Here is a 23,405-nt window from a genome sequence, read left to right on the forward strand (position 1 = left end):
TGGATTCCTAGGAATGTGCTAATTATGTTAGGTGGTCAGATCTTGTTATGGCTGACTTTTAAAAAACCTGTTAGATCAGCTAATCTTGTAGTCTGTTTTTTTTGGGGGGGACCTAGTCAGTCTCAAGATCAGTGCAAACAGTTACATTCAACGCTCTGGTTAAATTGTGACAGACAAATTCCACGTGTGGGTTGCAAACTTGCAAGCTTTGCGTTAGCTAATCTTAACTGCTAAACAATTGCCTGGATGTCTCCAAAAGCATATATTTATTGCTCATGATACTAACCCCTCTGGTTCTGGCTACTACAAGGCTGCCATAAAAAAGAACATTTTTTCTTCCTTGCTGCAGCAGGTCCGATGAGAAGCAATGGCTTTATATTGCAGAAAAGTAGATTTAGAAAGCTGAAGGATGCAGTGGTGTCAACGCCTGCCCGACCCCTGGCTACTAGGGGAAGCACTCTTTGTATTTGCCATAGTGGACAGGCACCAGTCCAGATCCCTGGACTCGCTCACAGGTTATTAAATACTCCAGGAGACAGTGGTTGCACAGTACACACCGCCTTGTTGTGTGTCCTTTCTTATAAATCTGCAGTCAGGGACACAGAAGCTGTCGCAGCTGTAATACCTGTTGTTGGGCCTCTGAGCCCCGGTCTGTGTGCAGATTGCTCTTACTGTTGATCAATCTGCGTGGATGAAGGTGTTGCAGGGCTTGCAGTGGGAGTGGTTATCTTCTGTCTCCTCATCCTCTTGTTGCAGCACGCACCACTGAAGGGAGGGCGTGACAGCTCGCTGATGTGCTGCCTCTGGAACATGTCATTTTGTGATTCCCTGCTGTCCGCGGTCGGCCAGGAAGACATCAGGGTCAGCATGAGGAACATCAGCAGCACGGTGGCACATGGCTTCCTCAGAGCCACTCGATCTGCTGCAGTTGTGGAAGGGGCAGGGGACATGGGTGGAGACGGTTATAAGGAGTACGGATTAACCACCCACCCACCTCTGTTATGCACCCAAAACCCATCACCTCCCCCAGCCTATCCTCCCCTACTCTCCTGCCCATCACCTGCCCCCTCCCACCAATGTCCTAAAGCCCCTTCCTCTCCCAGCAGCCATTAGTGCCAGACAGAGATCCTCATCACCTAGAAAAAGGAGAATTGTTATTGGCATTAGCTGTCACACTTAAGTGTGGTGGCTGAGGCAGGGTCTCCTTATACTAGGACAGCGTTTCCCAACCTTTTCCTGCCCAAGACACACTCTCATTAATACATTAGTTCTCTTCTGCTCTTGGGGAAACAGCCACTGAGCAGTCCTGACTGAGTTTTCCAACCCTGCCTGAGACAACCACCATAGCCAGTCTTGCGACTTGGCTTAGAGATTCCCACATGGCCACCCCCGGCCCCTGGGGGCCTCAGCCCTGCAGCCGCCACCTCCTGCAAACCTCACTGCCATCCCTGCTCACTCTGCCATTGCCCACGAGCGCAGTGCCCGTCCTGCCAGGCTCCCGGACAGAGCCCATTGCGCCGGGAAAGGGCACGAGTCCCGGGCAGCCGCGGCCCGCCGGCCCGACGTGATGCGGGCGAGGGTCGGCTCCGTGCGGGCGGCACCGCGGCTCCTCTCCGGCCGGGACAAGCCGGGCCGCGGCCCGGGCACGATGGGCCCACGCACGTGTTTCCGAGCAGGGAAAGGCCCGGGGCAGGGACACACCCCGGGGCTGAGACGCGGGCGGCGCCGATCCTGCCCCGGGCCGGGCCCGGCCGCAGCCAGGACCCTCCTCCCTCCCCCTGCCCGGGCCCGCCCCTTCCTCTGCCCCTGCCCGGCCCGGGGCATCGCGGGCAGAGAGGCGGCGGCTGCCGGAGCGGAGACGCCGCGTGCGCGGAGCGAGTGTGCGGGGCGCGGGGCGCGGGGCTGCGGGGCCGGGGCCGGGCTGCCAGGGCGAGGGCGAGGGCGGCTGCGCTGCGCTGTGTCCTTGCCCGCAGGCCGGGCAGCGCCGTGCGCGAGCGCAGGGAGAGTCGAGCCCGGCGGGACGGGACGGGACGGGACGGGCCGGGCCGGGCCGGGACGCGGCGGGTCCCGGGGACGCGGGAGCCCGGGGCAGCCTGCGCCTTCCCCGCCAGCCCCGGGCAGCCGAGGGGACGCCGGAGGAGCGGGAGCCGGGGGCTCCGGCCAGGACACGGGGCTCGTGCCGGCCCGGCGGGGACCAGGTGCGCGTGGCCGAGGCGGGCGGCATTACAGGCAGAAGAGCAGCAGCTGCGGGAGGAGCCGGTCCGAGGCGGGGAGATGCGGGGGCAGGAGCGGAGCCAGGCCATGCCGCCCCCGCCTCAGCCCCAGGACCCCTCGGAGACCCCCCCGCCGGCACCGGGGCACGACCTCCCCGCCCCGCACGCCTGGCGCCAGCGCTTCCGGGGCCTCCGCTACCGGGAAGGCGCGGGGCCGCGGGAGGTGTGCGGCCGGCTGCGGGAGCTGGCCCGGCGCTGGCTGGAGCCCCAGCGCCGCAGCAAGGAGCAGATGCTGGAGCTGGTGGTGCTGGAGCAGTTCCTGGCCATCCTGCCCCGGGAGACGCGGAGCTGGGAGTGGGGGCGCGGCGTGGAGACCTGCGCCCAGGCCGTGGCCCTGGCCGAGGGGGTTCAGCTGGGGCAGGAGGAGGACGAGACGCTCCAGGTGAGAACATTTCATGCCGATCACGGATGCTGCTGTCCCCGTCTCCATGTGCTTGGGGCATGTTCCCTCCCAGCCCCGTCTCCTAGATCCTGGCGAATCATTTACACGATCATTTACACGAAACCATACATATTTCTCGAAACCAGTGACATATTTCTTGTCCCCAGGTCACAGTGAGTGTGAAGGCCGAGGAGGTGTCCTCAGACAAGATGCAGCTCGTGGGGACATTGCAGGAGCCTGGTGCTTCCTGGCCGGCGCAACCGAGGACCCGTGGTGTGGACGGCCCTGTGGAGGAGTGGGGAGAGAGGGAAACCCTGGGGCCTGGGGACAAGCTACCTCGTGTCCCCAAAGAGGAGCCCTTGCCCCACCAGGAGTTAGGTGCGGTACGAGGTGTAAGGTCTGGGCGTGGGTCTGGGTGCCTGAGAGGGTGTCCTGCACGCAGGGGGAGAGGCTCGAATGTGTGCCCCTGCCCGGGACAGGGCTGCAATACTCATAAGCAGGTAGCCGGGCTGGGACAGAGCTGTGATCTCTGTGGGTGGGCAGCGCCCAGGCTGGGGCACCCATCTTTCTCAGTGCACGTGTGCAGCTCCCAGCAGAGAGAGGCTGGATCTTGCTTGGACACTGTCGTGCTGCCATGGTAACAATGAATGATCTGGTTGATATTTTAACGATCAGTGATCCCTTTCTCATGCACCTGTCACCTGTCTGTATCCAATAAGGGGCTGGTGCAGGTGTCGGGGAAATGAGACTGCCCAGTGCTTTATGGCTGGCTTAGGTACAGCTAAACCAGGTCTCCATCCTGCAGATGTGCCCAACCCCGAGGAGTCCCAGGAGTTGTCAGCAGACAACAGCTGCTCAGACTGGTGCCCCGGACGAGGCCCTTCCCCAGGAGCAGGTAAGGAGCGCTGGCTTGACCCTTTCCCACAGCAGGAGGCAGCGTCCCTCAGTGGAGAAATCCCTGCCGCAACGTTTTGGTGGGGTCAGTGGTCCAACGGATCAGTGGTTCTTGTTCTCCAGTGCCCTTGGAAGCATTTCACGTGGCCTGGAGAAGATGGACCTTATATTTCCCCTCCCCCTCCCTTAACTTGTGAATGCTGATGCAGCCCCAACATCCCTCCAGCTTCTTTCCCCGGGAGCGATGTCCCTGCAGGCTCTGACGTGGTGTGATCACCACCTCGCACTGGGACACAGTTATTGGGGCTCATCTCCAGCCTCATGCCTGTGGTGGTCTGTTAGCAAGAGCTGTGCGACGTTGAGTCTTCCTTCTGCCACTTCTTTGTCACACTGAAGCCTCCACCATGCTTAGTCCCAGGCCAGTCCAGGAGACGAGCAGGGCTTCCTCCATGCCAGCAGCACCAGGGCTAACCTGTGCACTCTCTTCCCCACCCGCAGGTGCTGGGACCCTGAGCAGAGCAGAGCAGCAGCCTCCTGAGGAGGGGCCTGGGAACCTGGAGCTGCAGAGGACTTCCCCAGGGAGACCGGAGGAGAGGAGCTCCCTGACACCTGAGCCAGGCCAAGTGCAGAGGGGGCAGGGCAGGCCTCCAAAGCAGGAGGAGAGCTGGGAGGTGAGCAGGGCACCTGGTGGAGTCGTGGGTGGGTGTAGAGCTGGGGCAGAGCCCAGGAGGAGCCAGGGGTGCAGTAAGCAATCTGGGGAGTAGAGAGTCCTGAAGAGAGACAAGCCTGACCTGGGCTAAGGCCGACACCTGAGCTCCTGTGTCCACAGCTGCATCTACAGCACAGGTCAGCTGAATCCTGGGGAATTTTGCACCCCTACGCGTCCAGGCTCAGCCTGCGACTAGTTGTAACACAGTGATCCCAGCCAGGGCTGTGGGGGCTGGAGGCAGGTGGGACGGGAGACACTGATGATGTAATGCTTGTGACTGCAGCTCCCGGAGGTGTTTGAGGACGTGGCCATGTATTTCTCATGGAAGGAGTGGGAGCTGCTGGAAGATGAAGACAAGGTGCTTTACCGGGACCAGATGCTGAAGAATTACCAAGCCCTCGTTTCCCAGGGTAAGGCTCTGGTTTTTGCTTCTGTATGAGCTCTGAAGTTTATTGCCTTCTCCCTGTGTTTCAGCAGTCTTGTCCTCATGCACTTTTCAGGCTGGGGTTTTAATTTTCCTTCCTCCCCACTGCTCTGCCAGTGATCAGGCCTGTCTCACATTTGATAGTGATTCATCCTCCTTCATTTGATCCAGGCACCTTCACTTGAGTCTTCCCCACTTTTGTAACTCCTGGTGCTTCTGTACGCCTCTGTTTCTGGGCAACATGATCTCCCTTTGCCCTCTCAGCGTGTTCATACCGACTCCAGCTCCTTGTACGTCAGTGCACTAAGAGCTATTTCCAGGTGTAACCCGGGCGGTACTCCAAAAGGTACCCCCTCTCCAATTGAAGGGATCAGAGCAGGTGCACAAGCGCTGTGGGCAGTGTAGGGATTCTCCTCCCACCTATAGAGCAGAGCCAGACCGCCACTGGGGACTTAACCATATATCTTTTAATAAGGGAACATAACAGGCATAATCAGGGGGGTATAGTGGACACCACAATGCCCCAAAGGGCAGGATTCAACAAAGGTTAGACACTTACCATCATTGGCAAAAGACAGGGTTAACAAAATATAAAACACAAACAGCAGCGCAAACAATACTGGATAGGGTAATATAAAAAGGCACAAAATATAAAATATCAAAGGACAAAGAAATATAGGGCCTGGGTCACCTGAAGAAGGAGAGAGGAGGGAAAACACAATGGCTCCTGTCTACTGCAAGAAGAATTTCTCCTTGTCACCAAAGCTGGGACTTGAACTCAGATCCCCTACATGGTTGGCAAGAACACTGCCACACAGCCACCAGTACTGGTACTGGTTTGGTCTGCTAGGGGTCTTGACCTTCCTGGAGCCCCGGCCTCACCTCGAGCAGCCTGGCCTCAGATTGGAGGACCTGGAAGCCAAGCTGGGAACCCTCAGGTCGCTGCTCAGATCCTCCTGCTGGCCACAGCCTCTTGTAGGGGATCGTGCAGCCTCTCCTGCCGGCCACACGCCGCGCTGCTGAGGGTCCCACTGCTGCCTGCAGGTCCTGCTCCTTCAGGCTCTTCTGGGGCAACTACTTCCACCCTGCTGGCTCAGCTCTTGCCAGCTCTTCAAAGCTCCTTCCTCATAGTCCCTCGCTGCTCTCCCCCTGAGTCAGCCGCTGCCCCATTTATCCCCCTCCAGGTGACCCAAGGGGCCAATCCGGGGACATGAGGGATGAATTGCTGGACCTGATTGGTGAGGAAAGGGAATCCCAAGTCCTTCAATAGTCTTTTACCTCTTCAAAACCCCTGGGCCAAATCATTACCAGATTGGTGAGGAAAGGGAATCCCAAGTCCTCCAATCATCTTTTGCCCTTTCCAAACCCCTGGGCTAGGTCACTGCCAGCTAGCCTGTCACACAGGGAATGGTTCTGATTTCCTCCCTCTCTTGCCTAGCGTGTCCTGTCCAAATACATTCATCAATCCAGCGTGCTCTGTACTGATACCTAAATTCCCTTTCTCCTCCTTGGTTATGACCGAGAAGAAGCTAACAGAAGTCTTATCAGCCTCTGGTGCTACAACACATGGATGATGCATTTCTACATGTCCGTCTCTTGGGATATATGTACAGGTGATGGATCCTAGGTATTTCTATCAAGGGGTCACTAAAAGCTTCTGTCGACCGTCCTTCCTAACATCTTCATCTCCATAGACCAGAGAGTTTGGCTTTGCTGTGTTTACGTTAAGACCTGTGCTCTCAAGCTCAATGCCAGTCTCAAATGTTTTCTTCCTCTCCTCCTCAAATCCCTCTGCAGATCACAAGCCCATCACTGATAAGAAGAAGTAGGCTATGTGAAGGGCCTTGTACAAATCAGTCTTTGTTACCAGAGGATCTCTAATACAGGCCCTCTTTTTGGCGTGTGCATAGTGTCAAGGTACTTTACTTTTGATGAGGCCAGTTGTCTTTTCTGATGCTTTCTTTCCCCTCCATTTCCCCCAGAGGTTTTCCATAAGGAAGAGATCGAATGATTTCTCTAGCACAGCAGAGACTGTCCAAACTGGGCTTCCGCATGCTGTGCCACGTGTGTCTTTCTGCCTTCTTTTGTCCAGATCCAACTTTGTGTTCCTGGCAAACCCTGCAGTATGTGCCAACCTGTGCACTCAACTCCCTCCTAGGTTAATCCTGCCATTGGAGGGCTTGATTGCTCAGTTGTTGCTGCAGTTATTATAAAGTGATGATTTTGGTACTTTGACAAGAGTAAAAGCTTTATCTTTGTGCTTCCTATCACCTCACAGATCATTTCATCTCCACACCTGTCCACGGTCACTCCGTCAGTTTAATGCCCTTTCTATACCAGGAGTGGTTGGTGCTTCGTTTCCTGTGACCATCCCACCACTGCCTGGGTGACCCAGAGCATCATCTAATGAAGGCTTCTTTCTGCAGCGCCTTCTCTTCCATCCTAAATACCCTTCTTCCCTTGTCCAAGAAGCTGTAGTAGAAACCTTGAGTTCGTTGGATCTGTTCCCTCGCTATGGTGGGTTATTCTGAAGCCAGTACCGAGTCACAAGCCCTCTTTAACTACCACCCTAAACAGGCTATGGAGGTCTCACACCTGACTTAATCTGCCGCATACAGCGAGGCGAGGTGGAGCTGTGGGTCTGTGATGATGAGGATGGTGGGGAAACCTCAAGGTTGGAGGACCTGCTGCCAGGTGAGTGTGGCTGTGCCCTCCCCTGACTCCCGTCTCGGAAATGCTCCACGCCCAGTGTGCCAGGGGCACCTGGAAACTGCAGACCTGCCCTGTGCTGCCCTTCCCGGATGCTGACCTCAAATACAGTACATAAAGCTGCAATGTTTTAAGGCAGGTGTTGTACCCCGTCTTTGAAATTCACTGATGTGAAGACAAGCAATGTTCTCTGCTAGGGGACAATCAAGTTTCCTGTCTTTTTTTTTATGTTTAGATGTGGTTTCCCTGGGATGCCATGATCTTAATATCCCGTGTTCACTCAGTAATGCAGGAGCTCATTTCCCAAGGTAGTCATATCTCTCCCACCCTCTCCCGGGCCATGATGGGATTGGTAGTCCCCCATGGACATCAGCCTGGTATGCAGAGGCTCTGTAGTCATTACTTGTAGGCACAAAGGAAGTTGAGGCTCTCGGTAGCTTCTCCTGCTCATGTTGACCTGATTCCCAGGAAGTGTTTCATCATGGTCTCAGGCTGCATTAAATGGCTCCATGGCATGGGTGGGATTAGGAAGCATTTGTGTTACATGGGGAAGTGAATCCCCTGTGGTTTGCACAAGAATCACCCCTTTACTGTTTCATCTCTTTGGCCCTGAGTGTCACAAAACCTGAGATTCAGCACCAGACTCCAGGTTGAGGTTCATGCCAAGGCCTTAGGCCCGGTGCAGGCTCCTGTGACATGCTGACCACCTGGGACCCACCAGCAGTACAAAGCACCATGGGTTCATTTCCTGCGCAGACCTTGCACTGGAAGCAGGTAGGAAGCACACTCCTCTCAGAAGAGAGCCACAGCTTTAAGTCCTCTTCCTCCACGGCCTGGCAGAGCATGAGGCATTTCAGGCACTGTCTTAATGCACATGTCCCACGTGTGCTTCTCCCAGCAGGGCCTGAGGTGATGGGGCCGAGACCTGGGCCATGAACTCTGAGAGTCTTGTTTTCAACTCCAGCGAGTAGGGCACATTGGCCTGGCACACAGACTTGCCTTGCTTCGTGCCAAGCACTTGGGGTTTGACAGGAAGATTTTGATGTCTTGAGGGAACACAAGTGCCAAGGTCCAGGCCTGATCTGAGGCCCTTCCCAGTAGAAGGAGTATCAGTGCTTGCCCCTGGCCACAAGGCAGGGACCAATCTGGGGTTTGTCTTCCCCACACAGGAGGTGCCTGGCTGCTGCACAGAACTGAGAAGCAGCCTCCTGCGGAAGGACCTGCAGACCTGGAGCCAGCATGGACTTCCCCAGGGAGTTTGGGCGAGATGGACACCCCGAGACCAGATAAAGACCAATGGCACAAGAGTCAGGGGAGGCCCCAAAAGGAAAGGGAGAATGGAGCAGTGAACCAGGTACCATCTGCAGTTGGGTGTGAGAGTGGAGAAGGGGCAGAGCCCGGACAGAGCCCTGGGTGCAGAGAAGTGGAGCTGGGAGAGCTGAAGAGCCCCTGGAAAAAGGCACTGCATCCGGATGAAAGCCGTGGGGAGGGTGTCGGGGGGAATCAGGAGCTCACGGCCAGGCACAGGGGCAGAGCCCACCCCTGCCCTGAGGTCAGAAAAACCTTTAATTGCCCCTCACCCCTGGGTCTACACAAGATGAGGCATACTGGCAAGAAGCCCCTTGTGTGTGCCAAGTGTGGGAAGAGCTTCACCTGGTCCTCCCACCTGATCCGGCACCAGTTCATGCACACAAGGGAGAAGCCACATAGGCGCTCAGAGTGTGGGAAGAGATTCACCCGCTCCTCTGACCTGGCTCGGCACCAGCGCATGCATGTGGAAGAGAAGCCATCTCAGTGCTTGGAATGTGGGAAGAGATTCCCTCAATCCTCCCATCTGGCCAAACACCAGCTTTTCCACACAGGGGAGAAGCCGTATCGGTACTCAGAATGTGGGAAGAGCTTCATCTCCTCCTCCAAACTGGCCCATCAGCAGCACATCCACACAGGAGTGAGGTCACATCGGTGCTCAGAGTGTGGGAAGAGCTTCACCCGCTCCTCCAACCTGATCCGGCACCAGGTCATCCACACAGGGGAGAAGCCACATCGGTGCTCAGAGTGTGGGAAGAGCTTCACCTGCTTCTCCACACTGATCCGGCACCAGATGATCCACACAGGGGAGAAGCCACATCGGTGTTCAGAGTGTGGGAAGGGCTTTCTTTCCTCCTCTGACCTGGCCCGACACCAACGCATCCACACAGGGGAGAAGCCACATCGGTGCTCTGAGTGTGGGAAGAGCTTCGCTCAGTCCTCCACCCTGATCCAGCACCAGATGATCCACACAGGGGAGAAGCCATATCCATGTTCAGTGTGTAGGAAGAGCTTCACCCGCTCCTCCCACCTGGTCCAGCACCAGATGCTCCACACAGGGGAGAAGCCACATCGGTGCTCAGAGTGTGGGAAGAGCTTCACCCGCTCGTCCCACCTGGTCCAGCACCAGATGATCCACACAGGGGAGAAGCCACATCAGTGCTCAGAGTGTGGAAAGAGCTTCACCCGCTCCTCCAACCTGGTCCAGCACCAGATGATCCACACCGGGGAGAAGCCACATCGGTGCTTAGAGTGCGGAAAGAGCTTCACCCGCTCCTCCCACCTGACCCAGCATTGGTTCATCCACACCCGGAAGCATCCATAGTTTTGGAGGCAATACAGGAAAGTGTTTGGGTACGCCCACCTGCTCAGTGTCACCAGTGGCTGCCTTGAGGCAAGCAGCCTCGTGCTGGTGGACTGCAGCAAGAGTTCACCCAGCCTTTGGCCCTTCTATGGACCTGCAGACCCCACAGGAGCCAGAGGCTGGCCCCAAGATTTGATGTGGGGAGGGGCTAAGAGGAAATACCCGAGGCAGAGGCCAGTCTAGATGCTGGAAGAACTGGTGGCCGACCTCTGCATCAGCCTTGGAGCCTGTGTCTGTGCCATCATTCTCTAAAAGTGATCTATGCTTCAAGGGGGAAAGAAATGGCTCCAAAATAGGGTGCCTGTCCAAGACAACTGGCTCCAAAAGACACCCAGGGACTGTCCTTGGCCAGCTCCCACCTCTCTCCTCCATCCTGGCCCCCTGGATTCTGGTATGTCAGGCACCAGAGTTGCAGGAAGGAGGACATTTAGGGCTGGGGAAGCATTTCCTGTCCTCCGCCCTGACCTCACCTCTCTTCCCCACTATATCACCCCTCCCTAGACCTGCACATGCCCATTGTGGTCTGCAAGGAGCTCAGCTGCCACCCCTGAGTCCAGCATGGCAGGTTTTGATTCTCAGCCCCTCTTCCGTGGGTTTTTTTAGCACTCGGGTACTGGAGGTGCCATGTCCTGCTGTCAACTCTGCAGGATCACACTTTGCTGACAAATCTGCTTAGTTTTTATACTGTTTCTTTAAGGCATTTTGCTTGATGGTTGGCCTATTTCAGTCTGAACAAAACAGGGAGGAAAAGGTTGATTATCATATCACAACTCTTAATTGCCGGGCTCCTGTTCTTGATTGTCTAGGTGTAAAGACTGTGTATCTGTAGCCCCTGTAATAATGGGTCAATCACAGATGATGGGCTTTGAGCATCCGACAGGATACTTTTGGGGTGCTTGTATATCAATGGGGAGCTTGTACTGGTGGTGGTCTATTTACCAAACTGCAGACATGCAGTGAATGGCTTGGACATTTCTAACACCTTAGAGTGACATTGGATTCCTGGTTTGAGTAATGTGAGACTGTCGGGGACAGAACATCCTCCCTGTATTCAGTGTACCTTTTACAGGTTTCTTTTGAGATGCATATATAGCCTCTTGTTTTTTTTATCTGCTAGGTCAATTGAAATGCATATGTGGTTTCCTTGCCTTCACTGGCTCACCTTTCTTTAAAGGGCTTTCTGAGGTACACACACGTGATGAGCACATCGGGTCTCTGCCAACAGTTTTAACCACTTTCATTACTGTATGGCTTGGGTCTGGTCTTGGGTACCGCAAGCACTCCACTGTCTTAATGCCTAATGGATTACAAGCCATTAGTGGAGTTTGATTTTCTTGTGGCAGTCTTGTTACCACAATCCAATCTTGCCCCAGCCACTGTCCTGCACTGTCCTGCATTTTTATTTTATGTGCAAGCTTTCATACTTTTCATATTTCATTGTTGTTGAATGCGTAAGTGGCTGTGCAGGTTGGGGGCAACACATATAGGCGAGGGAGTGTCAAAGGAAGTGAAATCCTCACCACCCCTTTCCAAGAGGGGAGCATGGGTGCACATCAGTTAAGGTCTCGTGATATGTCTTCATAAGGCCTGACTTCAGGCCGGCTTCCCAAATGCATTTCTCACTGTTTTTGTGATGGAGTCTTATGGAGAAGAGGATGGTGTGTTACAGAAGTAGGTGCGTAAGCATTTTGGTCAGTGCCTCGACCAGGGTGGAATAGGAGCAGAAGGAGGCACCTCAGTTTACTAGGGTCCCTACTAGCCAAAATGTGTCTGGCCCCGTGTGGGGATGCAGGCAGCCTCACTTGCTGCGAAGAGAAAGGCCAAATGGCGGCTTTTGTCCCATGGCAGCTCCAGCAAGTGCCTAATGACATGGGAAAGTGCAGGTGGGACCCTGCTGATGAGGTCAGACCTCCACTTACACCCATGGCCACAGCCATCCTAGGCTCCACGTCGTATTGGATCATGGCATTCCCCTGGGAGGAATTAAGCCAGGAGATCTTCTCTTTTCATAGTTTCATCGTAGCTAGGGTCAGGAGGGACCTGGACAGATCATCTAGCCTGACCCCCTGCCACAGGCAAGAATGAATGCTGGGTTCACAAGACCCCAGACAGGTGATTGTCCAACCTCCTCTTGAATTTGCCCAAGGTAGGGGCAAGGACCACTTCCCTGGGAAGTTGGTTCCAGATTTTGGCCACCCTAACTGTAACATCTTGCCTTCTGATCTCCAACCCAAACCTATTCTCCATCAGCTTATGACCATTGTTCCTCGTCACCCCAGGTGGTGCTGGGGAGAAAAAGGCTCTGCCTATTTGCTGTTGATCTCCCCTGATGAGCTTGTAGGCAGCCACCAGGTCCCCCCAGCTCCCCCCGCCTCCTCTTGCTGAGGCTGAACAGGTTCAGGTCCTTCAGTTTCTCCTCATAGGGCCTATCCTGCTGCCCTCTCACTAAGCGGGCAGCCCTCCTCTGAACCCTCTCCAGGCTGCCACATCCCTTTTGAAGTGCGGCGCCCAGTACTGGACGCAGTACTCCAACTGTGGCCTGACCAAAGTCACATAGAGGGGGAGGATCACCTCTCTGGACCGGCTTGAGATGCACCTTTGGATGCATGACAATGTATGGCTGGCCTTGCTGGTTGCGGTCTGGCATTGGCGGCTTATGTTCATCTTGGAGTCAATAATGACTCCGAGATCCCTTTCCACCTCTGTGCTTTCAAAAGGGGAACTCCCCAGCCTGTATGTGTGCTGTGGATTCCTTCTGCCAACTGCAGCACCCTGCATTTGACTACATTGAACCTCATCCTATTCTCATCTGCCCACTTTTGTACTTTAGCACTTCCAGAAGATCCCTAACTACATCTGTGCTGACTGAAGGCCTGACAGAGCAATGTCCAAGACTGCCCCTACCTCTGGTAGGTGGGATGTCCCGGTCCCTGTTCAAGAAAACAGGCAAAGGAACTCTTAAAAATATCAGCTTTCTTGTCTGGTGTAGCTACAAGATTACCGTTTACGTCTTGCAGGGGCCCTACATTGCCTGGTGTCCTCTTCTTGCTCCCAATATACTTGAAAAAGGACTTTTTGTTGTCCTTAATCCTGGACACCAGCCTGAGCTCCATCTCTGCCTTGGCCTTCCTAATAGCTCTCCTACACTCCCGGGCCAAGGAGGAGTACTCCTCCTTGGTGATAGTTCCTCCCTTCCGCTGGTTGTACGCCCCCCTTTTAGTCCTCAGCCATTGCTGAATGCCCTTGCTGAGCCAAGGGGGTTTCTGAGCACTTGTACCCCGCTTTCTTCTCTCAGGGACTCTTATCCTGGGCTTGGAGGATCGCCCGCTTAAAGTACAACCATCCCTCGTGGACGCCCATCTCCTGAACCTTCTGGGCACTCAGTGCCTCCCGCACTAGTCTCCTGAGCTCATTGAAGTTGGCCCTTCTGAAGTCAAGGGCTTTAGCCTTGGTGTGAGCCCTTGAGGCCCTGCAATTGCATAATGAAATCCAGCAGGCGATGATCGCTATTGCCCAGGTGGTCAGGGACCTGCAGTCCCCTCACCAGGCCATCCCCCCTGGTCAGGAGCAGGTCCAGCAAGGCATTACCCCTAGTGGGGCTGTGCACTTCCTGGATAAGGTGAAGGTCCTGTAATACAGCCAGGAACCTACGCGAGCAGTCAGACCTGGCTGTCTGCTCCCAGCAAATGTTGATTTCAGATCCCTTGGTTCAGATTCCAGAAACACAAAATGCCGCTGAGCAAGGTGATTTTGGAGGTGGGGATTTAGAGCCGAGCTGCAGGTACCACCTCTGGCAGCCTGTGTCAGGTTTGTTGCTAACTCTTGCTGGCACTCTCCCCATCTTCCTAAGTAAAAAACGGTGGTTTTACTGGCCTGTAAGAGCCCAGGGAGCCTCTGAATATTTGAAATGGGCCTTTGTGGTGGGCCAGTTGGGGGCACTCCTGGGCTGAGCCACTCGCCTCACTGTGCCCCACTGAAAACCAAGCTTTGGCTGCCTTCCCAGGGGCACAAACCTCTGGCCGACCCTCTCCCTGGAGCACCCAGAAGCCTGGGGTAAGTGCTGCTACCACCCGGGGTCTGGTCTTTGTCCAGGCTCTGTGGCCCCCATGGTACACAGGCCTTGTAGAGCTTGCGGGTTCTTCAGCCACTGTGAAATCTTGGGGTGCTTCCTTTAACCTGAAATACTCATAGTAGTCTCCCTTAGTTAGCTGAGGGAAGGGGGCTAAAGGGCATACCTAATCCCTGTCAAGCAGATCCAGCAAGGCTTGGTGTAATGGACTGCTTTATTCCTTGGAGAATGCAGGCATGGGGAGGGGGTACAAGTCAGAGAAATATCAAAAGAAAATCCCAGAGCAAACAGAAATGCTTGGTAGCCTTTTGACAAGCAACGAAAACACTGGATTGTAAATCCCAAGCTACATTTCAGGTAAATTGCTCACAGTTCGCTCCAGGAGCTGACTGACCCTGCTCTAGAGGCAGCATAGCTTGCTGGCTGTGCCCCCAATACGTGTCTCCTCTCCTTCCAGGAAGAAGGGACCTTATGTATCCATCATGACCTCATCACTAAGTTCCCACCTCACACCAGTATCCTCAGACAACGGCTGATGCCGGTCGGTCAGTTTGAAAAACAACCTCAAGTGAGGGTTTAGGGTTACACAGGACATGGGAAAGTGAGCTCCCCTTTTCCTCAGGAACGTCTCCAGCCCAGGTCAGCTCAGTGGTAAAGGAAGCAGATGCGGGGAGGGGCTGCCTGCTTCCAGCAGTGGGGCAGAGTGGGGGGCGATTTCTCCACAGCCTTCACTTCTGCCCTGTGCTAGCCCGTCCAGACCCCGTATCACTTGTGGTAGAACTGGATGCATCCAGCACTGTAATAGGTCTGGGCCTCTCCCAAAAGCAAGGCCCAGACCAAATCCTGGATCCCTGCATCTTCTTTTTTCTTAATCTCACCCCAGAACAAAAGAACTCTTGATCTGTCCTGTGAACTCATGGGCATGAGAATGGCTTTTGGGATGTGGTGGCAAGAGCCATGATACAAAGTACAGGTTCTTACAGATCACAAACACCTAGTTGCCAACCCGCATCCCTAGAAACTGGCCCAAAAAGCAACCCCCTGACACCTCCGGAAGTGTCCCCTAACCACCCTTTGTAAAATGAGAAAGTTTACAATCTTTGTATTCTCCTTTGCCAGAGGAAGAGCACGTGAGCCCAAAAGCTTGCAACTAAAGGTTTGGTTTGTTTTTTTTTGTTTTGTTTTGGGTTTTTTTTGCAACTCTCTCGTTGGTCCAGTAAAAGATATGCCTCTACAACAAGATTTCTGACTGCTTGTGCCTTTAGACAAATGCAGAGAGAACCTATATCCCCCAAACCACCCTTTAATCCCTAGAGCACTCAAACAGCAGCCTGCAGCTGCCCCCACGTCTGAGCGCAGTTTCTTCAGTGCACAGTCCTGGCTGACTGAGGCAGCGAGATCTCCAGCTCCACTCTGCGCTCCTCTGTATAGGGCTGGGCAGCCTCCATGTGCATGCCACTCCCTTTCCCCCTTACTCCAGCCTCAAGCTTCCTCTTCCTTCTTACCTTGCCTCCAGGCCCGCAGGGTTTCTGGGAGTTGCAGTCCAAATGAAGTCAGCCCAGCACTGCAGACTGCTCCTGGTTCCTCCTCCTGTTACACACACAAGATGTTCACATGATGCTAGAATATTTGTGTGCAGCTCAGGCACTGAACCAGACGCAGCTTCACTGGGGTGGCATTTTTCTTGTCCCACTTTGACTTTCAGATAAGGTCGAAATGGGAAAGCAGATGTTCCTCCTTCTCATGAAGTGGAATATGATGCTAGCCTGGCACTGGGACCTTTGGAACCAGGCTCCAATTTGAAGACATAGAACATCCTCTCTGCCACTGCCTGGGACGAAGTCCCTCTTGAAGAGCAGGCCACCTGCACATGACCACAGCCTCAAGGCCAGGATGGGGTTCTCTTCACGCCGGGTAATATTTCATAGATTTCATAGCTATTAGGGCTGGAAGGGACCTTGGAAGATCATCGAGTCTAGCCCGCTGCCCCCAGGGCAGGAAGTCAGCTAGGGTCAAAGGATCCCAGCAATATAGCCATCCAAAAGTTTCTTAAAAGAGTCCAGAGCAGGCACTTGCAGCACCTCTGGAGGCAGTCTATATCAGGCCTTCTGGGCTTGGACAGTAAAGAAGTTTTTCCCTGGGTCCAGCCTAAAACGGTCTTGGAGGAGTTTGTGACTGTTTGACTTTGTCATCTCTTGGGGTGCTTTGATGAACAGGTGTTCCCCCAGATCCTGATGCACACCTCTGATGTACTGCTCGGCACCCACTAAGTCACCCCAAGCCTGTGCTTTTCCAAGCTGAAGAGTCCCATGGCTCTCAACCTCTCATCATAAGGCCTGTTCTCTTGCCCTCTGATCATGCGCGTGGCTCTCCTCTGGACTCTCTCAAGCTTTTCCACATCCTTCTTCAACTGAGGAGCCTAGCATTGGATGCAGTACTCCAGCTGTAGCTTCACCAAGGCCGAGTATAGCGGGAAGATGACATCCTGAGATTTGCTTGAGAAGCATCTATGGATGCAAGCCAGAGTTTGGTTTGCTTTACCAGCTGCAACATCACATTGGTGGCTCATGATCATCTTGTGGTCAATCATGACCCCCAAGTCCCTTTTGGTCATGGTGCTAGCAAGCATAGCACTACCGAGCCTACAAGCATGATGCGGGTTTCTTTCCCAAGGTGGAGTACTTTGCATTGGTACCTTGCATTTTTCCGTATTGAATGTCATCAGGTTTTTGTCCGCCCATTTCCTAAGCCTGTCAAGGTTGGCCTGGATCAGCAGCTTGTCCTCAGGTGTAGACACTTTACCCCAAAGTTTGGTGTCACCAGCAAACTTGGCCAGTCCGCATCTGACACCAATGTCCACATCTTTAATAAAGATGTTGAAGACTGTAGGTGCAAGGAGAGAGCCTTGGGGGACAATACTGGTGCAAGCACCATGATTCATAGATTCATAGATTATAGAGTTGGAAGGGACCCAATGGATCATTGTGTCTGATCCCCTGCCCCTGCCCAAGGTCAGACGATCCCAGCCAGGTGACTGTGAAGCCTCCTCTTGAAGACCTCCAAGTTAGGTGATAGTACCGCCTCTCTTGGATGCCCATTCCAGACTCTGGCCACCCTTACTGTAAAAAAAATTCTTCCTAATGTTTAGCCTATATCTACTTTCCACTAGTTTGCACCCATGATTCCTAGTTAGTCCCTGGGGCGCTCTGGTAAAAAGTGCATCCCCAATTCCCTGCTCTCCCTCCTCTGATAAACTTACAGGCAGCTACAAGTTTACTCCTCAGCTGTCTTTTGTAAAGGCTGAAGAGATCCAGATCTCTCAACTTCTCCTCGTAGGATCTTTTGCCGAGACCACTAATCATGTGAGTGGCCTCCTCTGAACCCTCTCCAGATTCTCCATGTCCCTCTTGAAGTGCGGTGCCCAAAACTGGACACAGTGCTCCAACTGCGGCCTCACTAATGCCGCATAAAGGGGGAGCAGCATCTCTCTCGATCTGTTGGTCATGCACCTGCTAATACACGACAAGGTGCGATTGGATTTGTCGATGGCCTCGTTACACTGCCGGCTCATGTTCATCTTGGAGTCAAGTATGACTCCAAGATCTCTCTCAGACTCTGAGCTGCTGAGGAGGTCATCCCCCAACCTGTAGGTGTGGTGGGGATTCCTCCTTCCTAGGTGGAGTACCTTACATTTATCTTTTTGAATTTCATCCTATTTCATTCCGCCAATTGATCTAACCTGTCCAGGTCGGCCTGTATCTGCTCCCTGCCCTGATGATGATTCACTCCCATTGACCACCACCCGCTAGGTCCAAACTCAGAGCCAATTCCCCAGCCATTGGACTAGGATGTAACTGAGACCACAGTTGGCCAATTTTTTCATGAGGAGATCATGGGACACCAGATCAAAAGCCATTTTTAAAGTCTAGATTTATGACGTCAATCTCTTCTCCCTTGTCCAGATGATATGTTATCTGGTCATCGTTTCATAGTTGGTAGGATCAGAAGGGACCTGAGCAGATCATCAAGTCCGACCCCCTGCCATGGGCAGGAAAGAGTACTGGGGTCAAACAACCCCGGCAAGGTGATTATCAAGCCTCCTTTTGAAGACCTCCAGGGTAGGAACAAGCACCATTTCCCTTGGGATTTGGTTCCAGATCCTAGCCGCACTGACTGTGAAGTAGTGCCTCCCAATGTCCAGCCTGAACCTACTCTCACTCAGTTTATGGCTTTTATACTAGTTACTCCTGGCAGTGCTTGGGGGAAGTGGGACTCTCCCGTTCCCTGCTAGTCCCCGTTGGTAAGTTTATAGATGGCCACCAGATCCCCTCTCAGCCTTCTCTTGTGGAGGCTGAACAGGCTCAGGTCCCGTAGCCTCCCCTCATAGCGCCTGCCCTGCTGTCCCCGGATCATGCGGGTGGCCCTCCTTTGGACCCTCTCAATGCTGTCCACATCCCTCCTGAAGTGCAGCGCCCAGAACTGGACACAGTACTCCAACTGCGGCCTGACCAGTGTCACATAGGGAGGGAGGATCACCACCTTGGACCTGCTTGTGATACATCTGTGGATACGTGACAAGGTGCAGTTAGCCTTACTGACTGCGTCCTCACATTGGCGGCCCATGTTCATCTTGGGATCAGTAATGACTCCAAGATCCGTTTCTGCCTCTGCGCTGATGAGAAGGGAGTTCCCCAACCTGTAGGTCTGCTGCTGGTTCTTCCTCGCCAGGTGCAGCACCTCGCACTTGTCAGTGTTTAAACCCATCCTATAGAAGGAGGTGAGATTGGGAAGGCAAGAACGACCCGCAACACACCTGTGCCGGCTATCCCTTAGGATGTTGCCATCAGCCAGCTTGTCAAGAATGGTCTCTGATAATTTTTTCCAAAATCTTCCCAGGGATTGAGGTCAGGCTGATTGGCCTGTAGTTCCTCAGATCTACTTTCCGCCCTTTCTTGAAGATGGGCATCACATTGGCTTTCTTTCAGTCTTCAGGCACTTCACCTGAGCACCATGAGTTCACGAAGATACTTGCCAGTGGCTGGGTTATGATGCCTGCTAGCTCCTTAATTACCTTGGGGTGCAAACTCAGGAGCAGCTGACTTGAAGACATCCAGCCTCTCAATGTGTTCCTTTACAAGGTCAACATTGATGGATGGTATAAATTCACCCTCACCCTGGCCGTCCCGCATTGTGTTATGCAGGGCTGGTGAAAAACTGAAGCAAAATACCCATTAAGCAGGTTGGCTTTTTCCTGGGTGTTGGTTGTCACTTGTCCCATTTGGCTTAGCAGGGGTCCAATGTTACCTTTGCTTTTCTTCTGACTCCCCACATATCTGAAAAAGGACTTTTTATTGTCCTTGACACATGTGGCCAGTTGGAGGTTTTACACGCCCTTGGGTCCAGCTGGCCCCATGGTACCGTGTGTAACAGGGACTCAGACAGGAACCCTGTTACTTAGAAGATCGGGTCAAACTGACCTGACGGTGAACCTGGCCAGGTGGGAGTTGCACACCTGGGATATGAGGAGATTGATTAGCAAACTGAGCGAGGCATAAAACCAGTGGTGGGAGATAGATTGATTGCCTTTGACCCCAGAAGAAGAAATAAGGAGTGATGGAGTTTCGGGGAGAAAGAAGACGACATACCGGCGATCCGGATGAACTCCGGGAGACGTGAAGCCCTGAGGTGCGCGGCAAGTTAGCAGCGAAGAGGATCACCTTGCCAAGAATCCAGTCGGGCGTTGGATTCCCGGGGGACGCAGAAGGGCAGCTGCAAAAGAGACTTTTTTTGCTGGTAAACCCCACTGTGCCATCATGGCAGGTGAGTCTAAAGGAGAGACAGGGAGAAGAGTAACTATCCCACTCACAAAGTGGTGTGTTGGCTGGAAACGCTGTCCACTATCCCGGGGATAACCTTCAGCCAATATTGGCAGGATGGAGTCCATGGGTACTCAAACGCCAACTGACTGGCAGCAGGCGCATAATATTACTTTGCCACTTGTACAAGGACGACAAGCTCAGCTAGAGCAGATGGTGTGAGTATGAACCCAAGAAGCGGAAGCACGAATTCGACTCTTCTCCTGCCAGCAAGATCTATGTGAGAAAATGGAGGCGCAACAGATGGCGCTCGGGAGAGAAGGTGATGGAGCTAGATTACCTTGCATGTCTCCAGACGATGACACGGAAGCCTATTTAGAGGCATTTGAGAGAACGGCAGGAACCGCGAAATGGGACCCAGGAAGCTGGGCAGCACAGGTAGGGCCTCTTCTTATAGGTGCAGCACAAGCTGCTTGCAGAGCCCTTAGCAGGGTGGAAACCAGAGATTACTGAAAGGTAAAGGCCGCAATGCTGTACTGATTACAAATTTCTTCTGAAATATATCACCAATATTTTCAGCCCCGAAAGGGTCCTGAAGGGGCCTGGCCATGTCTACTAGCCCAGATGCTAAGAGATGTTGCTGAACAATGGTTACAACCAAGACTCAGACTCTCCAAGTAGTGATAGATCTTATAGTTCTTTAGCAATTTCTGACTGATATTAGCAGCAGCTCTCAGAGATGGGAATGATGCCACCAACCTAAGACTGTGAAAGAGGCCCTGCGACTTGCTGAAGACTGTGTTGTGGCAGATGGGGAAGGTGAAGCTCCTAACAGAGACTGACCAGGAGGTCTGGCACCTGGAACTAGGCAAGGAACACCTAGCCAGTCACGTCGGGGTGAGAATATTTCAAATTTCAGAAGACAAGTGCAAACCTGGTACTCTAGGGTGTCACAACCCAAGGGTGTGATTTTTGTTTGTGCGCGCTTCGGCACTGCTAAATTATTTCCCGCCGTTTGTAGCTTTCTTTGCAGGGTGCATTTCTTAGCTGCAGAAGAGAGATGCACGCTGCAAGGAGTTCCCGCCATTTGTATTCAAATTCGTGCCCTGCTATTGGTTGTTTCTAAATTATTCCCACGTGGCGACTAGTGATTGGCTTTCTAGCCGTATAAGAAGCTTGAGTGGTTTCCGCCCAAGTTGGAGGACTCCACGAACACGAGGAGGAGGAGACTTCACGTCCCGTGAAGATCTCTAAGTGCTGCAGAGCCTATTGGACCCACAGCATTTCAAGCAGGCAACAGGGGTCTGATCAGCCTCTCGCCTCTCCCCGTCGCCGATCGCAATCCTCGACGTATCCCTTTCCCTGCGCACAAAAGGATCCACGGAGCCTCACAAACTTCGTGTGAGAGTTTCCAGAGCTCTGTCCGGGTTTGAGTCTTGCAGGTTTATCTTCCCGTCGCCGAAAACCCATTGCGACGTACTCTCGTTTTTTGCATGTTCCCATCGCCGACAACCCCCTGCGACATACTCTCGTGCCCTGCAGGTTCGAGTTTTATTTTGTTCTGTTTTGTAACTGCAACTCAAGCAAGTTTTCCTGCCTGCACCGCGACCATCTTCGGTGTAAGTAAACAATCTTGAATTAAGCATTACGCGTCCGTGACTAATTCTAGCTCGCCGCCTGTTTTCTCCGACCCCGCGTGTCTGGGCTGCTGGCCACAGCCCGCGGTGCGAAAAAGGGCCCTGGATCGCTCCCGGCCCGCACATAGGGAAGTGACATGTTATAGAAGTGGAGAAAAAGAGCTGAGTGGGCTACCATCTCCCAGATTTTGGTGATTCTCAAGCCCTTCCTTGAGGCTATCACGACTGTCAGCACTGGTGATGCCCTTAGCCTGGTGATCCCTGTAGTGAGGAAACTTCAGAGCCAAATGGAAAGCTTCCAGGGAATCAATGTTCCTGGCTGGGGCAAGCCACTGTCACCAGATTTGCAGACACTGGTGAGGCGGCTGAAGGAGGGTAGCAGGTAATGGCTTGATCCCTTGCGGCCCGCTACAGTCCACATGCTGGCTGCCATGTGTCACCCAAAGGATCACAAGGGTCTCTCCTTTAGACCCAAAGGTCACCCTGAATCAGTGGAGGAGGTGCTGGTGAAGAGAGTCAGGGAGGCAGAACAGAGGAGGTAGGAGGACATGGAAGAGGGGGATCCACTGTCCCATGCTAGCACGCCATCCACCTGCCAGTCTCCTCATCCACCACAGACACTGCTAATGTGGGCCAAGGGCATGGCTTCCATGGTGTGGTCCAGAGCCACCAGACCCCACCATCAGGCAAGTAGTGCTCAGGCCTTGCTGGCTGCCTATCTTTCCGAGGACGTGGAGGTGCTGCTATGCGACCCCTTGGCCTACTGGGCCAGCCACAGCCAGATGTGGCTGGATCTGGGCACAGTTGCCCACGAGCAGCTGTTCTGTCCACTGACCACAGTGTTCCAAGTGAGAGGGTGTTCAGCATTGCTGGGGATGTTGCGACACCCCACCGCACCTGCTTGGATCCTGCTTTGGTGGAGTAGCTGGTGGTCTTGAAGGTTAACCTCCCAATGCTGGGGTTCCCCAAGCTCCAGGTGCAGACAGACTCAATGCCATCCTCCTCACTCCAGCCACACCTATTTCCTCTTTTCATTTTTTAAATGCCCCGCTTTCAGCTGGAGGGGGCACTCACTGCATCACCAGCTAGCAGAGGAAAAACATGTCCCTACTGAGCTCCCGTGCCAGGATGAACTTGGAGGTATGGGCTGGGGCTGTGGGGAAGGAGGAAGCCTCAGGTCCTGGGAATGACCACTAAAACTGTAGCCTGCCAGGGTAGGGAGGCCTGGTGGGACTGCCGGCGGTGTGGCAGCCCTGTAAGGGCCAGGACTAAGGATCCCTTGGTGAAGGGGCAGTGCAGATGTAGTTTGGGATCTTCTGGAAGGGCTAGACATTTTTAAATCTGCAGGTCCAGATGCCCTCCACCCAAAGGTGTTGATGGAGCTGGCAGGGGTCATCGCGGAGCCCTTGGCCCAGCTGTATGAGCATTCGTGGTCATCTGGCCAGGTGCCAGGGGATTGGAAACTGGCTAATGTGGTCCCAATTTTTAAGAAGGGGAGGAAGGAGGATCCAAGTAATTATAGGCCTGTAAGGCTCACCTCGGTGCTTGGGAAGCTCTTGGAGAGGATCATCAAGGAGCACATCTGTGGGGGGCCTGCAGGGGAGATCATGCTCAGGGGCAACCAGCATGGGTTCATCAAGGGCAGGTCCTGCCAGACCAACCTAATTGCCTTTTACGACCAAGTAACTAAATCCTTAAATGATGGTGTCCCTGTGGACATAGTCTTTCTAGACTTTAAGAAGGTCTTTGACACTGTCTCTCAGCCCATCCTCATCAATAAATTAAGCGACTGTGGCATTGATGCCTGCACAGTTGGATGGG

General features: G+C 53.7%; 1 protein-coding gene across 1 annotated transcript; it reads left to right on the forward strand.

Moving 5' to 3' along the window:
• Positions 1-1,803: 1,803 nt before the first annotated feature.
• LOC132245818 (zinc finger protein 250-like) lies at positions 1,804-21,590 on the forward strand. The gene is made up of 7 exons (XM_059718875.1): positions 1,804-2,655; positions 2,823-3,033; positions 3,461-3,550; positions 4,048-4,220; positions 4,542-4,668; positions 7,260-7,376; positions 8,561-21,590. Exons 1-7 carry the CDS (start codon positions 2,275-2,277, stop codon positions 10,021-10,023), a joined length of 2,562 nt encoding a protein of 853 aa, XP_059574858.1. The 5' UTR covers positions 1,804-2,274; the 3' UTR covers positions 10,024-21,590.
• The last annotated feature ends 1,815 nt before the right edge of the window (positions 21,591-23,405 follow it).

The sequence above is a fragment of the Alligator mississippiensis genome, chromosome 15, assembly GCF_030867095.1.
Source record: "Alligator mississippiensis isolate rAllMis1 chromosome 15, rAllMis1, whole genome shotgun sequence".
In the NCBI taxonomy this organism is placed as follows: domain Eukaryota; kingdom Metazoa; phylum Chordata; order Crocodylia; family Alligatoridae; genus Alligator; species Alligator mississippiensis.